Here is a 22,728-nt window from a genome sequence, read left to right as displayed (position 1 = left end):
CACATTTACATTTACACTTACTCTATCCTCACATTTACACTTCCACTATCTTCACATTTACACATCCAATTTAGTCAGATTTACACTTTATTTGTTCACATTTACACTTCTCCTATCCTCACATTTACACTTCCAGTATCTTCACATTTACACATCCAATTTAGTCAGATTTACACTTTATTTGTTCACATTTACACTTCTCCTATCCTCACATTTACACTTCCAGTATCTTCACATTTACACTTTCTGTAATACTCCGTATTTATGAGTCTTGGGGTACTCTATCGAGTAGGCCTTACTCTGTCGAGTAAGGGAGTTTTGCGAAATAAAATAGTTTCTGACCTGTTGGGTACTCGATCGAGTAACTAAGATACTCGATCGAGTAGGGGGGTACTCGATCGAGTACCTGGGCTACTCGATCGAGTAGCCGGTTTACGGGGGTTGTTTTCTCGGGTTTTGTTAATTATGCGATTAAGGTATATAATCTTTTCGTCATTCATTCTAATTACTTTTCTAAAACCTAAATCACTGTGAGAAGAGAAAGCCAACTACGTTCATCACCTTAATCGCATTGTTAACAAATCCCGGAGCTTGGAAGGTCGGATTTCTTTTGTCTTTACACCGTTGTAATCCTTGCGTCGAGGGTAAGACCTTTATACCGTTTTTATTGTATTTCGTCAAAGTTAGTTAAACCCAAATATTGGGAATTGGGGATTTTGTTGTGTTATGTGCATAGTAGTAATTATGTGCTTGTATAATTAGGAGGAGGATTCGTAGAGGAAGCTTTTTCACTTCAGCTGTGAGATCGTCTGACTATTGTGCTTTCCAGGTAGGGTTTCCCTACTCAGTATTACTTACATGTGGTGTGGTGTTGTGCTGTAATTAGTATAATTGGTTGATTCAGACGATGTAGTGATTGTGATTGTGATTGTTTGTCTGTGGTTCTCGAGATGCGTTCTCGGCTGAGTGGAGTCACTTGCGGGAGTGGCTTCACGCCCTAGTTTCTCCCTTTGTGGAACCCGCCACGGAAGGGAATGTGCACATTAATGGGACAGGGTTATCGCTCGGTATGATGAGCGGGGCTTATGTGGGAACGACTGCGGTCCCCACTCGGCAGTGGGCGGTCCAAAGGGGACGATCGGAGACGGAGATGGAGTGGAGTGCTTGATCATATATGATTGTTTGAGTTTTATTGGTTACTGTATTGTTGATTATACCTCTTGTGTAAATAGTACTGACCCCGGTGAATGTTTTGAAAACCTACGGTGATCCATTCGGGGATGGTGAGCAGATATTGAGCAGGTATGACATGAGTACTGGGATAGCTGGGATTGCCACGATCAGATGATAGAAGTCTTCCACCGTAGTTTAGCGCTTTTCATATACATTTCGATTAGTTCAAGAGAACAGTAGTTTTGAGAACATGTATTAGTATTTGGTTTGGTTTTTGGATTGTAACCTTTCGCTAAAGTATTACTATTTAAATATCGTTTCATTATTGTTTATTTGATTATCATTGCCTCGGGTAACCGAGATGGTAACGTCCTTATACCTGAGTGGTCCTGGTAAGGCACTTGGAGTATGGGGGTGTTACAAAATGGTATCAGAGTGACGATCCTGAAACCTGTAACCAATGAACCCAACGAATATAGGGAGTCAATTAAAATGAACCCGGGGTAAAGGTTGTAGGAGCTAATGCAAAGGCTTGGGAGACGTCCTAAAGTCGCGAACTCGCCCTACAATTTTGAACCGGACACCTGGGGGGGAATATCTGTTAAGTCGAATGTGTTGTTTGTTCGCTCGTGTGTGGATGTGATGAGATGTGTTGTAAATGTTGGATGTTTGAAGTAGAAGTTGAGAATATGAAAGAAATTGAAGAGAAATATATATATATAGAACTGTGTTGGAATGAGAAGCATGTTGAGTGATTACTATGTGGCATTAATAACATGATATAATTGTTTGTTAATCGCATGAGCAGTTGAGTAGCATAGTATGCATAATGAAGAAGTAATATCGTGTTTATAAGTTGTTTTACATGTTGGAATATGTCATAGCATGCGGGTAGCATATTCGAGTTAGCATGACTCGATCGAGTGGGACTGACTTGATCGGGTGGGTTTTTGACGTTTTTACGACCAGAATCGAGTTTTAGGGTACTCGATCGAGTAACTAGGGGTACTCGATCGAGTAGGGGTCACTCGATCGAGTAGCCTGGCTACTCGGTCGAGTATGTTAGAAGTCGAAGGTCCGTTTGTGTTAAAGTCGAGGTACTCGATCGAGTATGGGAGGCACTCGATCGTGTAGCCTCTTACTCGATCGAGTAGGTTGGGACACTCGATCGAGTAGTACCTGGGTAGCCTGTTTTCGTGTTTTGAGGTTTAGTACATGTGTTTATGTCTACCCTTTCTTATATATAGCTTCAAGATGCCGCCTAAGAGAAACGCTTACTATGCGAGAGCTGAGTCCATGAATACGGATGATATTGTTAAGATGTTGGAGCACCAGGATGCTCTTACGGAGGCCTTAAAGAAAGTGAATAAGGATAAGGAGGTTGATCACTCTAAGATCAGCCTTTACATAGCTAGGTTCAACCCAAAGGAGTACAAAGGGACCGGAGAGCCAAACCTTCTTGACAACTGGCATCGTGAGATGGAGAATATCTTGGACCTGGTTCATTGTCCGATGAGATGAGAGTAGAGCAAGCTGCGTTCTATCCGAGAGAGGCGGTGGTGAGTGGTGGGATAAGGTGAAAGTGAGTGCCAGAGAGATGTATGCTAACCAAGGCTTACCTGCTATACCTTGGGATGAGTTCCGTAGGGCTATGAGAAAAGAGTTTGTGCCGAGCATGTGAGAAGCAAGGCGAGGGAGGAGTTCGATGGGTTCAAGATGACATCCCGACATGTCGGTGGCTGAGTACTATAAGCGATTTAATGAGAAGTCTAGGTATCTTTGAGGACATGGGACCGAGTGATGAGAATCGGCGCCGAGGTTTGAGAGGGGTTGACCCCTAGGATCATGGATAAGCTACCTGTAGGAGTCCTTACCGATGTTAAGGACGCTTATGAGAGAGAGCCGGGAGGGCCGAGAGGTTAGTGGAGATGGCTCGGGAGAGGTCCTGTGTTGAGAAAAGAAAGGCTGAGAGTGAGGGTGGTGGCCAATCTAGTCATAAGAAAGGCAACCACAATCAAGCTAAGGGGTTTCTTTTGGGTCGGGTTTAGTCTTTGGGCTTCCTTCGGGAGTGGCCGTGGGGGTAACATGAATGTTGGGGTATGACTTGCTTTGGGCGTGGCGGTGTCGGCCACAAGAGACATGAGTGCACGAGTGTGCCTAGAGCTTTTCGGGGATGGGTCGGGAAGTTATTCTCGGGGACCGGCACAGAGTTATGCGAGCAACAGACCAAGTGGGTCATGGTCCAACCGGGGACGCCAGCTACCAGAGTGGAGGTAACCGCAACGGCGGTAATTCTTATCAGAAACCAGCTACGAACAACAACAACAATCAGGGGTCGGGTGCTAAGCCGGCCACATCAGCCGATCTTGTCCCAGGAGGTGGACGGAAGACCGATGGAAAGTCATTCATGATGGACAAGAAAGCAGCTGAGGAGGATGCACATGTTATCACTGGTACCTTTCTTGTTAACGGTATTCATACCTTTGTTTTGTTTGATTCGGGGGCTTCCTAGTCGTTTGTATCATCGAGTCATGTTAAAAGGTTGGGTTTGAGAGTATATGAGTCTGTGAGTGAGAAAGTTTTAATACCTTCGGGAGAGTCTGTATCTTGTGGGAGGTTGTTTAGAGATGTGTCTATGATAGTTGGGCAAGTTGATTTACCTGTAGACTTGCTAGAATTTCCTCTTAACGGTTTTGAGATGATAGTCGGGATGGATTGGCTGGGAAAGTATAAAGCTAAGATAGACTGTCATCAAAAGAAAGTGTCTTTGAGAGGGCCTAAGGGTGTTAGTGTGTCTTATCGTGGGTTTTTAGTCAAACCCAAAGTTAAGTTGATTGCAGCTATCACGTTGAAGTCTTATCTGAGGAAGGGATGTCCCTTGATCTTGTGCCATGTGAGAGATGACCGGATAGAGAGTCCGACAGTTGACGAGATACCAGTGGTGGGAGAGTTTGCCGATGTTTTTCCTGACGAGATTCCGGGGTTGCCACCGAAGAGGGAGATAGATTTCACCGTTGAGTTGAAACCGGGGACGGGGCCAATCTCTAAGGCACCGTACCGGATGGGTCCTAAAGAGATGGAGGAGCTTAGGAAGCAGTTAGATGATCTGATAGAGAAGGGATACATTAGACCTAGTGTATCGCCGTGGGAGCACCGATTACTGTTCGTGAAGAAGAAGGATGGGAGTTTGAGGTTATGCATAGATTACAGAGAGCTGAACCGAGTGACGGTAAAGAACAAGTATCCTTTGCCAAGGATAGATGACCTGTTTGATCAGTTGAGCGGTGCATCAGTCTTTTCCAAGATTGATTTGAGGTCGGGGTACCATCAGGTGAATATTAGAGAGGTGGACATACCAAAGACAGCTTTCACGTCGAGGTATGGTCACTATGAGTATGTGGTGATGCCATTTGGGTTATCTAACGCACCGGCCATGTTTATGGATTTGATGAACAGAATCTTCAGACAGTTTTTGGACAAGTTCGTGGTGGTGTTCATCGATGACATCTTGGTCTACTCTAAGACTAAGGAGGAGCATGAGGAGCATCTGAGGATCGTGTTGCAGACGTTGAGGGACCATGAGTTGTATGCTAAACTGTCCAAGTGTGAGTTCTGGTTGGAGAAAGTTGCTTTTCTGGGGAATGTGATCTCTAAGGAGGGAGTAGCTGTGGATCCGGCAAAGATTGAGGCAGTGACAAAGTGGGACGCACCAAAGAATGTCGCTGAGGTTAGGAGTTTCTTGGGTTTAGCTGGATACTACAGACGGTTCGTGAAAGATTTCTCCAAGATAGCTAGACCTATGACAACGTTGATGAGGAAAGAGAACAGGTTTCGTTGGGATGAGAGTTGTGAAAAGGCGTTCCAAACATTAAAGGAGCGTTTGACCACAGCTCCTATCTTAGCATTGCCTGAAGGGATCGAGAACTTTGAGGTTTATACAGATGCCTCAAAGAATGGGTTGGGATGTGTGTTGATGTAGAACGGTAAGGTGATTTCCTATGCTTCTAGGCAATTTAAGCCGTATGAGGAGAACTACCCTACACATGATCTAGAGTTGGGTGCGGTGGTGTTTGCTCTCAAGATTTGGAGACATTACCTTTATGGGGTGACCTTTAAGGTATTTTCTGATCACAAGAGTCTCAAGTACATCTTCACTCAAAAGGAGTTGAACATGAGACAGAGGAGGTGGATGGAGCTGATTGGCGATTATGACATGGATATTATCTACCATGAAGGGAAAGCCAATGTCGTTGCAGATGCTTTGAGTAGGAAGAGTGTACACTCCCTGTGTACAGCTCTATCTTTGATGAGGTTGAGAGATGAGGTGGGGAAGTTTGGGATACATATGATTCGAGAGAGAGATCTTTGTGGGAGATTTGACAAATGTGCGGCTGATCTTTATGATGATATTCGAGGTAAACAAGCTTTAGATCCTAAGATGGTTGAGTGGAGAGTCGGAGTAGAAAGGGACAGTGTCCCGATTTTCTATTCACACGAGATGGTAGTTTGAGGTTCGATGGTAGGTGGTGTGTCCCTAATGATGAGGAGCCGAAAAAGACAATCATGACAGAGGCACATTGTACACCATATTCAAGTACATCCAAAGTGGAGACAAGCTATACAAGGATTTGAAGAACACGTTTTGGTGGCCTGGGATGAAGAAGGAAACAGCTAAGTTTGTGGCCCGTTGTTTGACATGCCAGAGAGTTAAAGGGGAACAGCGACGACCACAAGGTAAGATTCAGTCTTTGGAGGTACCTGAGTGGAAGTGGGAATCCATTTTTATGGATTTTATCGTGGGTTTACCGAAGAGTCAACAGGGTAATAACATGATATGGGTGATAGTGGATCGACTGACCAAGTCAGCTCACTTTGTTCCAATGAAAGATACATGGACTAAAGCACAATTGGCTATGGCTTATCGAAAGAATGTGCTTAAGTTACATGGAGTCCCTAAGGACATAGTGTCTGACAGAGATGCGAGGTTTATATCACGGTTCTGGAAAGAGTTGCAGGAATCTTTGGGTACAACTTTGAAGATGAGTACAGCTTTTCATCCTGCGACAGACGGTCAGACTGAGAGAACAATCAAAACTCTTGAGGATATGTTACGAGCTTGTGTGATGGACTTTGGTGGTAGCTGGGAACAGAGGTTAGATTTGATAGAGTTTTCTTACAACAACAGCTACCACACTAGTATAGGCATGGCACCGTTTGAGGCGTTATATGGAAGGAGATGCAGGAGTCCGATTTGTTGGGACGACAGTGCTGAGGCAGTGGTTCTAGGACCAGAGATGGTACATGAGATGGTGGAACAGATTAAGAAGATCAGGGAACGCATGAGGGCAGCTCAGGATCGATAAAAGAGTTATGCAGATCTACATCGCCGGGATATAGAGTTTCAGGTTGGGGATAAGGTTCTTCTGAAAGTGTCTCCTATACGTGGTGTTATGAGATTCGGGAAGAAAGGCAAGCTGAGTCAGAAGTTCATCGGTCCTTATGAGATCTTAGAGCGAGTTGGGGAGGTTGCTTACCGTCTGGCTTTACCTGCTGCTTTAGAGAGAGTGCATAATGTGTTTCATGTATCGCAGCTGCGGAAGTATGTGAGTGACCCGTCACATGTGTTAGAGGCAGAGAGCATAGAACTAGATGAGTCTTTATCATATCTTGAGGTACCTAAGCAGATCCTTGACCGGAAGGTTAGGAAGACTAGGAGTGGTGAGACAGTGTTGCTTAAGATCCTTTGGTCTAACCATGAGACAGAGGAAGCTTCATGGGAGGCAGAGGAGATCATGAGAGAGCGCTACCCTTTCCTTTTTGATCAGGTATGTTTGGTTACGAGGACGTAACCTTGTTTCTTTTAAGGGGGTAGGAGATGATCGCAAAGCGTTTTATACCCTTTTTATGTTGTGTCGGTATAGTTGTTGTCATTGAGTCGGGTTGAGTTTGAGTTAGTAACAAGTTTTTATGTTGAGTTGTTTCGATTGTTGAGTCGGGAGTGTGGTGGTGTGAGTCTTTGTTTTGTGTTGGTTTGAACTTCGGGGACGAAGTTCTTTTTAAGGAGGGAAGACTGTAATACTCCGTATTTATGAGTCTTGGGGTACTCTATCGAGTAGGCCTTACTCTGTCGAGTAAGGGTTTTGCGAAATAAAATAGTTTCGACTGTTGGGTACTCGATCGAGTAACTAAGATACTCGATCGAGTAGGGGGCACTCGATCGAGTACACGGCTACTCGATCGAGTAGCCGGTTTACGGGGGTTGTTTTCTCGGGTTTTGTTAATTATGCGATTAAGGTATATAATCTTTTCGTCATTCATTCTAATTACTTTTCTAAAACCTAAATCACTGTGAGAAGAGAAAGCAAACTACGTTCATCACCTTAATCGCATTGTTAACAAATCCCGGAGCTTGGAAGGTCGGATTTCACTTGTCTTTACACCGTTGTAATCCTTGCGTCGAGGGTAAGACCTTTATACCGTTTTTATTGTATTTCGTCAAAGTTAGTTAAACCCTAATATTGGGAATTGGGGATTTTGTTGTGTTATGTGCATAGTAGTAATTATGTGCTTGTATAATTAGGAGGAGGATTCGTAGAGGAAGCTTTTTCACTTCAGCTGTGAGATCGTCTGACTATTGTGCTTTCCAGGTAGGGTTTCCCTACTCGATTACTTACATGTGGTGTGGTGTTGTCTTTGTAATTAGTATAATTGGTTGATTCAGACGATGTAGTGATTGTGATTGTGATTGTTTGTCTGTGGTTCTCGAGATGCGTTCTCGGCTGAGTGGAGTCACTTGCGGGAGTGGCTTCACGCCCTAGTTTCGCCCTTCGTGGAACCCGCCACGGAAGGGGATGTGCACATTAATGAGACAGGGTTATCGCTCGGTATGATGAGCGGGGCTTAGGTGGGAACGGCTGCGGTCCCCCACTGGCAGGGTTGGTCCAGTGGACAGTCGGAGACGGAGATGGAGTGGAGTGCTTGATCATATATGATTGTTTGAGTTTTATTGGTTACTGTATTGTTGATTATACCTCTTGTGTAAATAGTACTGACCCCGGTGAATGTTTTGAAAACCTACGGTGATCCATTCGGGGATGGTGAGCAGATATTGAGCAGGTATGACATGAGTACTGGGATAGCTGGGATTGCCACGATCAGATGATAGAAGTCTTCCGCTGTAGTTTAGCAGTTTTCATATACATTTCAGTTAGTTCAGTAGACAGCCGTTTTGAGAACATGTATTAGTATTTGGTTTGGTTTTTGGATTGTAACTTTTCGCTAAAGTATTACTATTTAAATATCGTTTCATTATTGTTTATTTGACTATCATTGCCTCGGGTAACCGAGATGGTAACGTCCTTATACCTGAGTGGTCCTGGTAAGGCACTTGGAGTATGGGGGTGTTACACTTCCAATTTAGACAGATTTACCCTTTATTTGTTCACATTTAAAATTCTCCTACCCTCACATTTACACTTCCATTATCTTCACATTTACACTTCCAATTTAGTCAGATTTACAGTTTTAGTGTTCACATTTACACTTACTCTATCCTCACATTTACACTTCCAGTATCTTCACATTTACACTTCCAAGTTAGTCAGATTTACACTTTATTTGTTCACATTTACACTTCTCCTATCCTCACATTTACACTTCCAATTTAGTCAGATTTACCCTTTATTTGTTCACATTTACAATTCTCCTACCCTCACATTTACGCTTCCATTATCTTCACATTTACACTTCCAATTTAGTCAGATTTACAGTTTTAGTGTTCACATTTACACTTACTCTATCCTCACATTTACACTTCCAGTATCTTCACATTTACACTTCCAATTTAGTCAGATTTACACTTTGTGTTCACATTTACACTTACTCTATCCTCACATTTACACTTTGAATATCTTCACATTTACACTTCCAATTTAGTCAGATTTACACTTTATTTGTTCACATTTACACTTCTCCTATATTCAACTTTACACTTTCTATTTGTTCAACTTTACACTTTTTTTTGGTTCACATTTACACTTGACCTGTCCTCACATTCACAGTCCCAATTACATCACATTTACAATCCCCAAAAACAGGCTCGATTGAAACCCTAACCAATACATTCACACTACCCATCAGTTTAGATTTACACTATCAATTTAATTAGCAATTCAAAGACTATAATATTTACACTACCCACTTAAAATTAAATTCAAACATGCTAATGAATCAAAATATTTATGGATAATCAAATATAATAAAAATCACATAAATTTAAACATGCAATAAAATCATAAACTCATAAATAACAAAATACAAAAATGAAATAACCCCAATATAACAATTACGACTCAAGGATAATTTGCAAATTTAAAAAATTACAACAAAGAAAAGAATAAAGGATGATCAATGAATTGCCTTCAAAGTGAGGTAAAGAAAGAAAGATATGAACTGCGAGCGTTTGAATGGAATAAAATATAGAGAAGAAAATGGATTTGTTGTATTTGGTAAGGAAGAGGATATGTAGAAAATAAAATGGAAGAAATGAGAGATGAAACACAGGAATTGGCAAGGACGGTTTTTTGAAATTATTAGAGGAGTTGTATGAGATAGTGGAGGGAAGTTGAATAACGTGCGTATGACTGATGGATGAACAAACATGCAGAATTTGAACAGTGAGTCTATCACCTTAAGGAGAGAGGTAAATAGTCTACATATTATTATAATGTTATAAGTTGCTTTTTGGTGTAATCTTAGCCATTCATCCTCACAATCTAAGGGCTTTAAATGGGACTTATGGACTTAATGACTTAAGGTGGACACACTTGATCCTTCTATATATATATATATATATATATATATATATATATATATATATATATATATATATATATATATATATATATATATATATATATATATATATATATATATATATATATATATATATATATATATATATATAAATATGTTCTTTGGTTTATAATAACTGGAAACGTGACGACTTACTCTTTGTGTCTCATAGGATGTCTCAGTTTAACAATATCGATATTAACCAACCTGCCCTCAATGAGCACACAGATATGAGTAATTTCGCGGCAATTGTTGCTGATGCAATAAGGAACAACAATTCCCATAATGAGGAAGACAGTGCTAAGTTCTTTAAGAAAATGGCAAGTTATAATCCTAAAACGTGTGATGGAAAGTCGGACCCCGTAGAATTCGAAAATTGGTTAATAAGTTTTGATAAGCTTTTCGAAGCTATACGGTATCCGGAGACATGGAGGATAGGATTTGCGGTGTATTATTTGGTAGGACAAGCTGATTTATGGTGGAAAACAGTAAAGGAAAGGAGTTGTGAAGAAGGATCACTATCTGTTACCATCGCTTAGGAGACAGCAAGAGGAAAAGTTTAATAAATTGGAACAAGGGTCACTATCTGTTACCATGTACACGTCAAAATTCATGGAGCTATCTCGATTTGTCCCGCATATGGTGGCAGCTGAAGAATTGAGAATGAACCGTTTTGAGAAAGGACTAGAGTGGGATCTTCGTGATAGACTATCCACCCACACCTATTTAAATTATCAAGATATGTATTATAAAGCCACGAATGCAGAGAGAATAATGAATGAAAAAGAGGATGAATAAGTTGGGAATAAAAGGAAGTTTGGAAAAGACAGAGTCACTGGAGGAATTTTTTATAAGCAACCAAATTTCGGGTTTGGAAGAAACTCATTTAATCAGTTTCAGGAGAGAAACAAGGAACTCTTCTGTATACGATGCGGTCGCAACAATCATCTTGTTACTCAATGCAGATATCTTACTCCGCGATGTTATGAATGTAAAAGCCCAAACCATAAAAAGAGCGAGTGCCCACAATTGAAAACATTTAATTCGGGTAGTGCAACTACTTCCAATGCACGTGTACCTCAAAAACCGCAAGGACAACAAGCTCAAAAATTGGGTCCAACTCGAGGAAGGGTGTATGTAATAAATTCCCAGGAGGCAGAGTCTTCTGATGACGTTGTCACGGGTAACATTTTTCTCAACTCTACTCCTGTTAATGTCTTGTTTGATACTGGAGCATCATATTCATTTGTATCACATTCTCTAAGTAAAAGGCTGCATTTAAAACCTCAGAACCAAGAACTAAGACTCCCAATTGGACTATCCACAGGGAAAATAGTATCTTGTACCACATTATTTAGAGACTGTGTTTTGACAATAGAAGGGAATCGTTTCTTAGCCGATCTTATCCAGTTCAACCTGCAAGATTTTGATATTGTGTTGGGAATGGATTGGCTTAAAAAAAATCATGTGATGGTAGACTGTCATGAGAAGTCGGTAATAATTATGAGAACCGATGGAGAGAAAATATTGTTTTGAAGTAACCAGACCCATAAGGGGAATATAATCATATCGTCGTTAAAAGCTCTAAAATTGTTACGCCAAGGTTGTCAAAGATACTTATCTGACCTTTCTAACCCACCAGAGTCCACACTGGCTTTAACTAATATACCAGTTGTTAATGAATTCCCGGATATTTTTCCCGAAGATATTCCCGGAATGCCCCCACACCGTGAAATAGAGTTCATGATTGAACTAGTACCTGGAAGTACACCAATTTCTAAGGCTCCTTATAGAATGGCTCCTGTAGAGCTGAAAGCATTAAAGGAACAATTAGATGAATTATTGGAAAAGAGATACATAAAACCCAATACCTCACCTTGGGGAGCACCAGTACTATTCGTCAAGAAGAAAGATGGAAGTTTGAGGTTGTGTATAGATTATAGAGAACTTAATAAGGTTACTATAAAGAATAAATATCTTATACCTCGTATAGATGACCTTTTTGATCAGTTACAAGGTTGTGCTGTTTTCTCAAAAATCGATTTGCGTTCGGGATATCATCAATTAAGGATAAAATCAGAGGATATTCCAAAAACCGCTTTCAGAACTCGTTATGGACACTACGAGTTTACAGTATTACCTTTTGGACTCACTAATGCTCCAGCAGTTTTTATGCATCTTATGAATAGAGTATTCAGATCTTACTTGGATAAGTTTGTCCTCATTTTTATCGATCATATTATAATATACTTTAAGAATGAGGAAGATCATGCCAATCATTTGCGAACAATCTTGGAAACTTTGAGGAAAAATCAATTATATGCCAAGTTCTCAAAATGTGCATTTTGGTTAGGAGAAATAAGTTTCTTAGGTCATGTTATATCAGCAGAAGGGATAAAGGTGGATCCTCAAAATATTGATATAATTACAAATTGGCCTATTCTTAAGAATGTAGCGGAAGTCCGCAACTTTTTAGGATTAGCGGCATACTACCGTCGATTTGTAAAGGATTTCTCGAAAATTGTCCAACCCCTTACGAACCTAATCCGGAAAAGTACAAAATTTGAGTGGTGTGAGAAATGTGATCGAGCATTCGAGGAAGTGAAAAATAGACTCACTTCTGCACCTGTACTTACTCTACCAAATGGCATCGATGGTTTGGAAGTTTACAGTGATGCTTCCAAACAAGGATTGGGCTGTGTCTTAATACAAGATGGAAAAGTGATCGCTTATGCTTCTAGACAATTGAAAACCCATGAACAGAATTATCCCACTCATGATTTGGAACTTGTTGTAGTCGTTTTCGCTTTGAAAATTTGGAGACATTATCTTTATGGAATTTCATGTCGGGTATATACTGATCATAAAAGCCTAAAATACCTTTTTATCCAGAAAGAGATAAATATGAGACAGCGTAGATGGCTTGAGTTTTTGAAGGACTATGATTTAGATATCCAGTACCACCCAGGAAAGGCTATTATGGTAGCCGATGCACTAAGTCGAAAGTCAATTCCCACACTGAATATGCTTACGGTAAAGCAACCCCATATCCAAAATGACATGACAAGATTAGATATTAAAATGGTTATAGGAGATCTGATCGGGCACTTGGCGGCTCTAGAAGTAACACCCACCCTAAGTGATGAGATAAAGGAAGAACAGAGAAAAGATTCGCAATTAGAGAAAATTCGGAAGGATATACTAATAGGAAAAGCACCAAGTTTTCTAATCCAGGACGATGGGTCGCTTTGGTTTCAAAAACGATTGTGTGTACCCAACTTGGCAACTCTTAAGAGAAGAATCATGGATGAAGCCCACAATTCCCGATATTCAATTCACCCTGGAGGGAATAAGATATATAAGGACATTCGACAAACTTTTTGGTGGAGTAATATGAAACAAGAGGTGGCGGAATTTGTTTTAAAATGTTTGACTTGTTAGCAAGTAAAGATAGAACACGAAAGACTAGGAGGACTTTTACAACCCTTAGATATCCCTACATGGAAATGGGAATCAATTGCCATGGATTTTATAACAGGACTACCCATAACAGCACAAGGGATGAATGAGATTTGGGTGGTGGTCGACCGATTAACCAAATGTGCTCACTTTTTAGCTATAAAGCATTCATGAAACTCAGAACATTAGCTAAGAAGTACATAAAAGAAATAGTCAGACTACATGGAGTTCCTAAAACCATTATATCCGACAGAGATACCAACTTTTTAGCCAAGTTTTAGAAGAGTTTTCATGCAGCTTTGGGATCTCAACTCAACTTCAGTACTGCTTTTCACCCCCAAACTGATGGTCAAACGGAACGAACCATCCAAACCTTGGAGGATTTATTGAGGTCATGTATTTTGGATTTTAAAGGATCTTGGGAGCAACATTTATCGTTAATAGAATTTTCATACAATAACAGTTATCACGCCAGCATAGGTATGACACCCTATGAGGCTTTTTATGGACAAAAGTGCAGGACACCATTGTGTTGGAGTGACATTGATGAATCCAGAATCATCGGATCGGATCTGATACAAGAGACCACATATAACGTAAGACTTATACGAGAGAGAATGCGGACGTCACGAAGTCGACAAAAGAGCTATGCTGACTTGAAAAAACGAGTAGTAGAATTTCAGGAGGGCGATTTTGTGTTTCTTAAAGTGTCACCTACCAAGGGAATAATAAGATTTGGGAAGCAGAGAAAGCTAAGTCCAAGGTATATAGGACCATTTGAAATAGTTGAAAGAATTGGAGATTTAACATATCGACTTTATCTGCCCGTTGAACTATCAAGGATCCATGACGTGTTTCACGTTTCACTTTTGAGAAAGTATATTCCTGACGCTAGTCATGTTATCAAGATGCCACTGATACAAGTCAGAGAAAATCTTACTTACGAGGAGCAACTAGTTCAAATATTAGATCGAAAAGAGAAAGTTCTTCGTAACAAAGTTATTCCAATGGTTAAAATTCTATGGTCGCACCATGATAATATCGAGGCAACATGGGAACCGAGCTAGAAATGAGAAGCAAGTATCCCCAACTGTTTCAATAGATAAGGTATGTGAAGTTTCGGGACGAAACTTCTTTTTAGGAGGGTATAATGTAATAACCCGAATATAATAATTATAGGTTATATTATAATTATATAAAGAGAGTGAAACTATTATAGATTTTATAGACTATACTAGTACCTATATACTTCTGTATAAATAAAAACGCCTCTATTTTAAGAAGTTTACTAGGTGTATATGGCTGAAACTAGTATTTATCGTAACCCGTAATATTCTTCGTATGTGTTTTTTTTAAAAAAAAAAAAGAAAAAAAATTAGAAAATTACACGTGAAGTTGTGACTCACCTCATGTATTGGGTGAGTGTCACCTTCTTAGAAATTCCACCGCCATTTACATGTATATATATGTATAAAAAAAAGGAGAATAGAAAAAAATATACACAACTTTACGTTTACAGGAAAGCAAAGGGAAAACAGGGGTGTTTTTTTTTTCATCGAGTTATCTTATATACCTAATAAGGTATGATTTCGGGACCTTTCATCGATATAAGTAATTGTTTACCTTTATTTATCTTGAAATAAATGATTAGAAAAAATCGGTTTATATTAGTTTTACGGTTAGTTTCATTTTATGATTGTTATATTGCTCACAAGTTATATAGGTTATCGTCTTATAAGTATATTACTATGATAAGGTTACTGTTGTCATATTGCATAATTGGCTAATTGTAGCATTCAGGATACGGTTATTGATTTGAGATGACATTACTCAGAAAACCGAAACTATGTACACAGTAGGGGCGTTGGCTCCATATGAATTAAAGGGGCAGCGTTGGCAACCGGGACGTTGGCTCCGTATAAAGTAAAGGGGCGTTGGCTCCATATTAAAAAGAGTGTTGGCTCCAAGGCGTTGGCCCATGAGAAATACGTAATGTCTATTCTCTTCAGTAATGGTATACCGTCATTAATACGATGTGCATATTTTTTTTTTATGAAAAGGATAAAATTTTGGACACAGCTTTTGTACACTGGTAAGGTATAATACAGTGCGGTACAAGGGAAAAATTCCTATCTTAAGGAATAAAGAATATGACATAAGGTCGGTGGAGATAACCGGAGTCGTACTCAGCCTGTGGTTGGCTGATCCCGTTATGTTTATATATTTTTTCAGATTTCTTTGTTGGAAATAGGAAAGGGTGAGTTTTGACGGTGATGACAGTTTGTTACTTTCGAGAGAATAAAATGAATGTCTTTCAGTATCTGTACTAAGACAAACTTGTTCCATTTTGTATATTAGCCTAAGCAAATACGGCAGTAACGTCTCTGTAATATATGTCCCTTTTTATATCGTTTTGTAAGCTTCAGCTTGTATAGTATGTAATGGTACAATTTGTACACCCCTTTATTTTATTTCGGCTATTTTAAAAGTTGGGGCGTTACAACTAGCGATTCCAAGCAAGCACAACAATCAAAGGATAGAAACACTCCTTTACGAAGTCTTGACCTAAACAACAATATTCATACAATACCAATCAACATCTATAACAACATAATCATTTTCCCCAAATTCACCCAATAATTAGGGTTTAGTCAAACCTCTAAGATAATAAAACTGATTAAAAGTACTAGAGACTTACTAAAGCGATTGACACGAAAAAGCGAATCCCGAATGCTCAAAAATCTGCCAAACTTGATTCGAGGCGATTAGGATGATTAGAGAGTGTTTAAAATGTGATTAGGTTTAGAAAAATGATGATTAGGAACTGTGTAAAATGTTTTTGTCTCCCCCTAATCATCTTTATCAAACCGCGAAAAAACGACTCGTCAGACCGGGCACTCAGTCGAGTACCAGAGGTACTCGACCGAGTGTCTCTTAAACTCGACCAAGTATACCCAAGGCAGTAGTCTGCTTAAAACGTACAAGACTCTTACCCGGTCGAGTACAGTCCACTCGACCGAGTACTCAAAGACCCGAAAAGGGTAGTATTACAGTCTTCTCGCCTTAAAAACGAACTTCGTCCTCGAAGTTCTTACTCATACCTGCATAACATACACACTCACCAAAACACCACCCACATAACTCAAGACAACACTAACTAATACCAAAACACGATCAAAAGATGCATAAACAACCCAAAAACATGCCCGAAACGACCTCAAAGTGTCCCACAAACACATGCGATCATCTCCTACCCCCCCCCCCCCACTCCCTTAAAGGAATAAAGTTACGACGCCGTAACCAAACATACCTGATCCAAAAGGTATGGATACTGCTCCTTCATGGCCTCTTTCGGTTCTCATGTAGCCTCTTCCACATTATGGTTAAACCATAATACTTTAAGTAATATGGTCTTACCATTCCCAGTCTTACGCACCTTGCGATCCAATATCTCCTTTGGCATCTCCACATAAGTAAGAGCTTCATCCAACTCAATGTTCTAAACTTCCAATACATGAGATGGGTCACCCACATACTTTCGGAGTTGTGACATATGAAACACATTATGCCCTCAATTAAGAGCTGGTGGCAGAGCTAGTCGATAAGCCATTTCACCTATCCGATCCCAAATCTCATTAGGCCCTATTAATTTCTCGCTCAACTTCCCTCTCTTGCTAAACCTCATAACACCACGCATAGGTGACACTTTCAAAAGAACTTTGTCACCCAACTGGAACTCAATATCCCTACGATGCAGATCCACATAGCTCTTTTGCCGATCCTGGACCGCCTTCATCTTTTGTCGAATCAAATGCACTTGTTCAATCATATCTTGTACCATTTGCGGTCCCAAAACCACAACTTCTGCGCTATCATCCCAACACACTGGACTTCTGCGCTTCCTCCCATAGAGTGCCTCAAACGCTACCATCCCAATACTCGTGTGATAGCTGTTGTTATATGAAAATTCGATCAAGTCAATCTTCCCAACTTCCACCAAACTCCATCACACAAGCTTGCAACATGTCTTCTAAGGTCTTGATAGTCCTCTCAGTTTGACCATCTGTTGCAAGATGGAATACCGTGCTCATCTTTAAAGTAGTACCTATCAGTTCCTACAACTCTTGCCAAAACCGCGATATAAACCTCGCATCTCTATCTGACACAATATCCTTTGGCACCCCATGTAGTCTTACCACATGCTTCATGTATCCATTAGCCAGCTGAATCTTACTTCAAGTATCTTTCACTGGAATAAAATGAGCCGACTTTGTCTGACGATCGACAATCACCCAAATCATGTTATCACCCTGCTGAGTCTTCGGTAACCCAAAAATGAAGTCCATAGATATCGACTCCCACTTCCACTCGGGTACTTAGAGTGAATGAATCTTACCTTGCAGTCTCCAATGCTCCTCCTTGACTCTCTGACAAGTCAAACATCTAACCACGAACTCAGCTACCTCTTTCTTCATTCCGGGCCACCAAAAAGTCTTTTTTAAGTCCTTATATAGCTTGTCACCTCCCGGATGCACTGAATAAGGAGTGCAATGAGCCTCAGACATAATCACTCGCTTAAACTCAGAATCATTTGGTACACACTACCTCCTGTCAAAACGAACATTCCCATCTACATGGATAAAAAACCTCGAAGTAGTGCCCTTCTCCACCCCTGCCTTCCACTCTTGAATATTAGGATCAAGCACTTGTTTCCTCTTAATGTCATCATATAGCTCAGGTTCTACCATTAAACCACTGATGGCATCTCCTTTGCGAATCATGTGAATCCCAATCTGTCATTTTATCTTTTAATTTCATTAATGACAAGGCAATGCATAGCGAATGCACACTCTTCCTACTCAAAGCATCAACAACCACATTAGATTTCCCCCCATGGTAGATAATCTCCATATCGTAGTCACCAATTAGCTTCATCCATCTCCTCTGACGCATATTCAGCTCCTTTTGAGTGTAGATGTACTTCAAACTCTTATGATCTGAAAACACTTTAAAGGTCGCCCCATATAAATAATGCCTCCAAATATTTAGAGCAAATACAACTGCATCCAACTCTAAATCTTAAGTAGGATAGTTCTCTTCATAAGACTTCAATTGTCTCGAAGCATATGCAATGACTTTCCCATTCTACATCAAAATACACCCCAAACCATTCTTCGAAGCGTCAGTATATACCTCGAAGTTCTCACTCCCCTCTGGCAAAGCTAAGACAAGAGTTGTTGTCAAACATTCCTTTAATGTTTGAAACGCCATCTCACAACCTCATCCCAACAAAATTTATTCTCCTTCCTCATCATTGCTGTCATAGGTCTAGCAATTTTGGAAAAGTCCTTCACAAACCGCCTGTAATACCCGGCCAAACCCAAGAAACTCCGAATTTTAGCCACATTTTTCAGTGCTTCCCAGTTTGACACCGCTTCAATCTTACTTGGATCAACTGCTACCCCATCCTTAGAAATCACATGGCCCAGAAATGCCACCTTCTCTAACCAGAACTCACACTTGGACAGTTTGGCATAAAGCTCATTCTCTCTTAAGGTTTGTAACACAACCCTCAAATGTTTCGCGTGCTCCTCCTTAGTCTTGGAATAGACTAATATATCATCAATGAATACCAATACAAACCGATCCAAGAACGGACTGAAGACTCGATTCATAAGATCCATGAACACTGCCGGCGCATTGGTCAACCCGAATGACATAACTACATACTCATAGTGACCATACCTCGATCGAAAAGCTGTCTTAGGAATATCATCATCTCGAATCCCCAGCTGATGGTACCCCGAACTCAGATCAATCTTCGAGAACACTCCAGCTCCACTCAACTGATAAAAAAGATCATCAATCCTCGGCAATGGGTACCTGTTCTTTATAGTGACATGGTTCAAGTCTTTGTAATTAATGCACAACCTCAAGCTGCCATCCTTTTTCTTCACAAATAGAACCGGTGCTTCGCAAGGTAACACACTAGGTCTGATGTACCCCTTATCCAGGAACTCGTTCAACTGCTTTTTCAATTCTTCCAACTCTTTTGGTCCCACACGGCAAAGGGCCTTAGATATAGGTCCCGTTCCCAGTTTTAGCTCTAAACTGAAGTCAATGTCCCTCTTGGGAGGTAGTCCTGGTATCTCCTACGGAAAGACATCCTTGAATTCCCCCACAATCGGTATATCTACCGCTGAAGGCTCCTCTACCCGAGTATCTCTCACGTGACAAAGAATCATAGGGCATCCCTTTCTTAAATATGTCTTTAAGGTTATAGCTTCAATCATATTAACCTTGGGTTTCACCACAAACCCCTGATATGACACTCTAATCCCCTTAGGACCCTTCAAAGACACCTTTTTATGACGACAGTCGATCCTAGCCTTATACTTACCCAACCAATCCATCCCAACAATGACCTCAAACCTATCTCTAGGAAACTCAAGTAAATCAACTAGTAAGTCTACTTGGCCGATCACCATAGACACCCCTTTATACAACTTACGACATGACACCGACTCCCCCGATGGTATAAACACGTTTTTATTTACCAACTGAAACACCCATTGTTAAGGCATGACTTCTAGACACAGATGAATAGGTAGCCCCAAACAAAACAAAGACGGGTTTATGATTAAGAGAAATGTACCAGTAACGACTAGCGCATCATCATCCGCTACCTGTTTATCCATCATAAACAGTTTACCGCTACTCTTCTGACCCCCCCCCCCCGGTACCGTACTAGCCGATGTGGTAGGCTTGGCGGCTGAATTCTGGTTCACATTGTTGTTCGGACGCTGATAAGATCCACCATTTTTGCGGTAATAACTGCCATTTTGTTGTTGCTCTGCCTACCCTGACTGTTCTATGACCCAGTTGGCCTGTTGCTTGCCATACTCTGACTCGGGGCCTGAGAATTGTTCCCCTGATATGATCACTGGAAGCCTCCTTCTCCATAGCTTTTACACTCAAACCTCATGTGGCCCATCCCGCCACAGTTGATGCATTGCAAAGTGGAGTTGTCACTGACACTCGGACCACCTCTTCCCTCGTAACAAGATCCTCCACTAAAGCCTGACCAACCAGAATAAGCTCTAGCCTTGTTATGGTTACCACGCTTGAAGCTTGATTGGTTACTACCTTCATTATCCGTCTTTCGTTTCTCACCCACTTTTTCCTTGGCCTCCTTGGCTATATAAACCAATCTCTCTGCATGCCCCGCTCTCTCATAAACTTCCTTCAAGTTGGAAAGCACCCCAGCCGGTAGTTTCTCTACAATCTTCAGCGTTAACCCTCTCTCAAAACGAAGAGCCAAACTTAGTTGACTCAACTCCATATCCTCCGCGTAGCGCAATAGTTCATTGAACTTGTGATAATACTCGGACACTGTCATGCTATCAGTCATGACAAAGGAGTCGAATTCAGCCCTCAACTTACTCTGAACATGCCCGGGAAAGAACTCGTGCCTCATGGCCTTCTTGAACTCTACCCAAGGAATAGCGAGCTCACCTAGATTCTTGTAATACTCACGCACAGCCTCCCTCTCACGGTGCCACCACACCCCAGCTTGATTCCTTAGATAAAATGCAGCCTGCTCCACTTTCAAGTCGTTTGGACAATTAACAACCTCCATAACGCTCTCCATCTCTCGATGCCAGTTATCGAGCAAGTTTGGCGCACCCGTGCCCTCATAAGTGGTAGGGTTAAACGGGGAAATAGCGGTGCTCAGTTTGGATGCATCAACAACTACTTCCTTCTTCCCTACGTTCTTTAGGGCCTCAGTTAGCGCATCATTTTGCTCAATAAGGCAAGCTATCTCATCAATACTCATCTCAACAGCTTTAGCATAAGCGGCAGATCCCTTTGGCGACATTTTGGGCTTCAATAACCAAAACAAACGTAAGCACATAGCCTACGGCTCAAAATAAAACATCGTCCGCCCAAAGAGGTACTCTGTAACACCCCTGATTTTCAGCTAAATTAAAATCTAACTTTACATATAAAAGGCGCCGAAATATAGAGATATTATAATTAATATACAAAGTCTCTTCTTGCAAATGTTTAAAATAAAATATACAAGATAAAAAATAAAATAAAACTTTTACAAAGTCTCTAATAAAAACTTGACAATCAAATCCTTTTGAACAACAGTGGAAGTCACCTGAAAAGAAAATCAGAAGACCGAAAGGAACTACCCCATGACGAGTAGCCCAGAAGGGAGAAAACACGTCAGCCGGAAAGCTGAGTAACAGATAATACCTCAATATAAGCAGCTTAATTTTTGGTCATGGCGTGGAAACAGAGACATGTAAAAGTAAAAATAAACATAGAGAAAAATGAAAACACTCCTCGATAACTAGTCTCAAACTCAAACTTACTCCATACTATTCCTTTAATACAATACTCATCTCTCACCTCCATAATTAAATAAAGTCTGAGCTCATTACTCTGTCTCACTCATTACTCCGTCTCATAATATAATACTCCAAAGTAGTCATGTATCATATTCTCATCGTCGAACCTAAGTCAAGGAGAAGGGATGAGTGAACTGGCGGACAAAACCGCGAAACAATATTTCCATCTCAATATCGATTCCAAACCATATAACTAACTCAATAACCATGGTCACACTGGACCGTAACACATAACTCGGCACAACGGCCCCAATAACTCAAAACCAATAACCAATATTCATCTCAATTTCAATATCAATATTGTCAAAGGTTCAAAGAACCGTGCTCAACACTTAGAGTATAAACTCAAAGTTACTCACCCGCTAGCCAAGATCAAAGGAAACGACAATTAACAATACAATATTATAACCCAAATATCAATCCGCAATATAATCAAGAGTGACATCTCAAATTCTAAGGGCCAAGTAACAATTACGAGTCTCTTACCCAGATGCATATAACGCCAGCCTTTATGCACACAAAATGGTTCACAATGATGGGGTTAATGACCAATCACAATCATTATACACAAGCTAATATCATCTTAAACCTAATATACACCACATCTCTAGTCAGACCTTTTCCCACATTCTTTCTTAACTTATGATTAAACACCCAACTCCTCTTATACTCTCCCGGAAATAACCCATCTCACAAACATATACAATAATATCAAATAATATATGTACTACTATTTATAATAGCATTCATCACAACACATAATCCTAAATAAACACACGGAATTAGTAGATCATAAAAACTGACAGCAAATAGCACAAATTTC

At 40.5% G+C, this 22,728-nt stretch overlaps 2 protein-coding genes across 2 annotated transcripts; both read right to left on the bottom strand.

Moving 5' to 3' along the window:
* Window positions 1–17,056: 17,056 nt before the first annotated feature.
* On the bottom strand, window positions 17,057–19,973 carry LOC141651269 (uncharacterized). The gene is made up of 5 exons (XM_074458987.1): window positions 19,785–19,973; window positions 19,452–19,637; window positions 18,765–18,953; window positions 18,091–18,278; window positions 17,057–17,435 (listed from the first exon to the last, which is right to left on the bottom strand). The coding sequence occupies exons 1-5, from the start codon at window positions 19,971–19,973 to the stop codon at window positions 17,057–17,059; spliced, it is 1,131 nt and encodes a 376-aa protein (XP_074315088.1).
* A 452-nt stretch (window positions 19,974–20,425) lies between these two features.
* On the bottom strand, window positions 20,426–21,364 carry LOC141651267 (uncharacterized). Its single transcript, XM_074458986.1, has one exon. The coding sequence runs from the start codon at window positions 21,362–21,364 to the stop codon at window positions 20,426–20,428; it is 939 nt and encodes a 312-aa protein (XP_074315087.1).
* Window positions 21,365–22,728: the final 1,364 nt, after the last annotated feature.

This window comes from Silene latifolia, chromosome 4 (assembly GCF_048544455.1).
Source record: "Silene latifolia isolate original U9 population chromosome 4, ASM4854445v1, whole genome shotgun sequence".
Lineage (NCBI taxonomy): Eukaryota > Viridiplantae > Streptophyta > Magnoliopsida > Caryophyllales > Caryophyllaceae > Silene > Silene latifolia.
This window is presented reverse-complemented; position numbering and strand designations above follow the sequence as displayed.

Coding starts and splice junctions, on each gene's coding strand:
- LOC141651269 (XM_074458987.1), bottom strand. CDS start 19,973: ATGGTGATCGGCCAAGTAGACTTACTAGTTGATTTACTTGAGTTTCCT. Junction 18,954..19,451: donor TGTTACCTTGCGAAGCACCG/GTTCTATTTGTG, acceptor GTGATTTCTAAG/GATGGGGTAGCAGTTGATCC. Junction 17,436..18,090: donor AATGTTCGTTTTGACAGGAG/GTAGTGTGTACC, acceptor ATATAACAACAG/CTATCACACGAGTATTGGGA.
- LOC141651267 (XM_074458986.1), bottom strand. CDS start 21,364: ATGTCGCCAAAGGGATCTGCCGCTTATGCTAAAGCTGTTGAGATGAGT.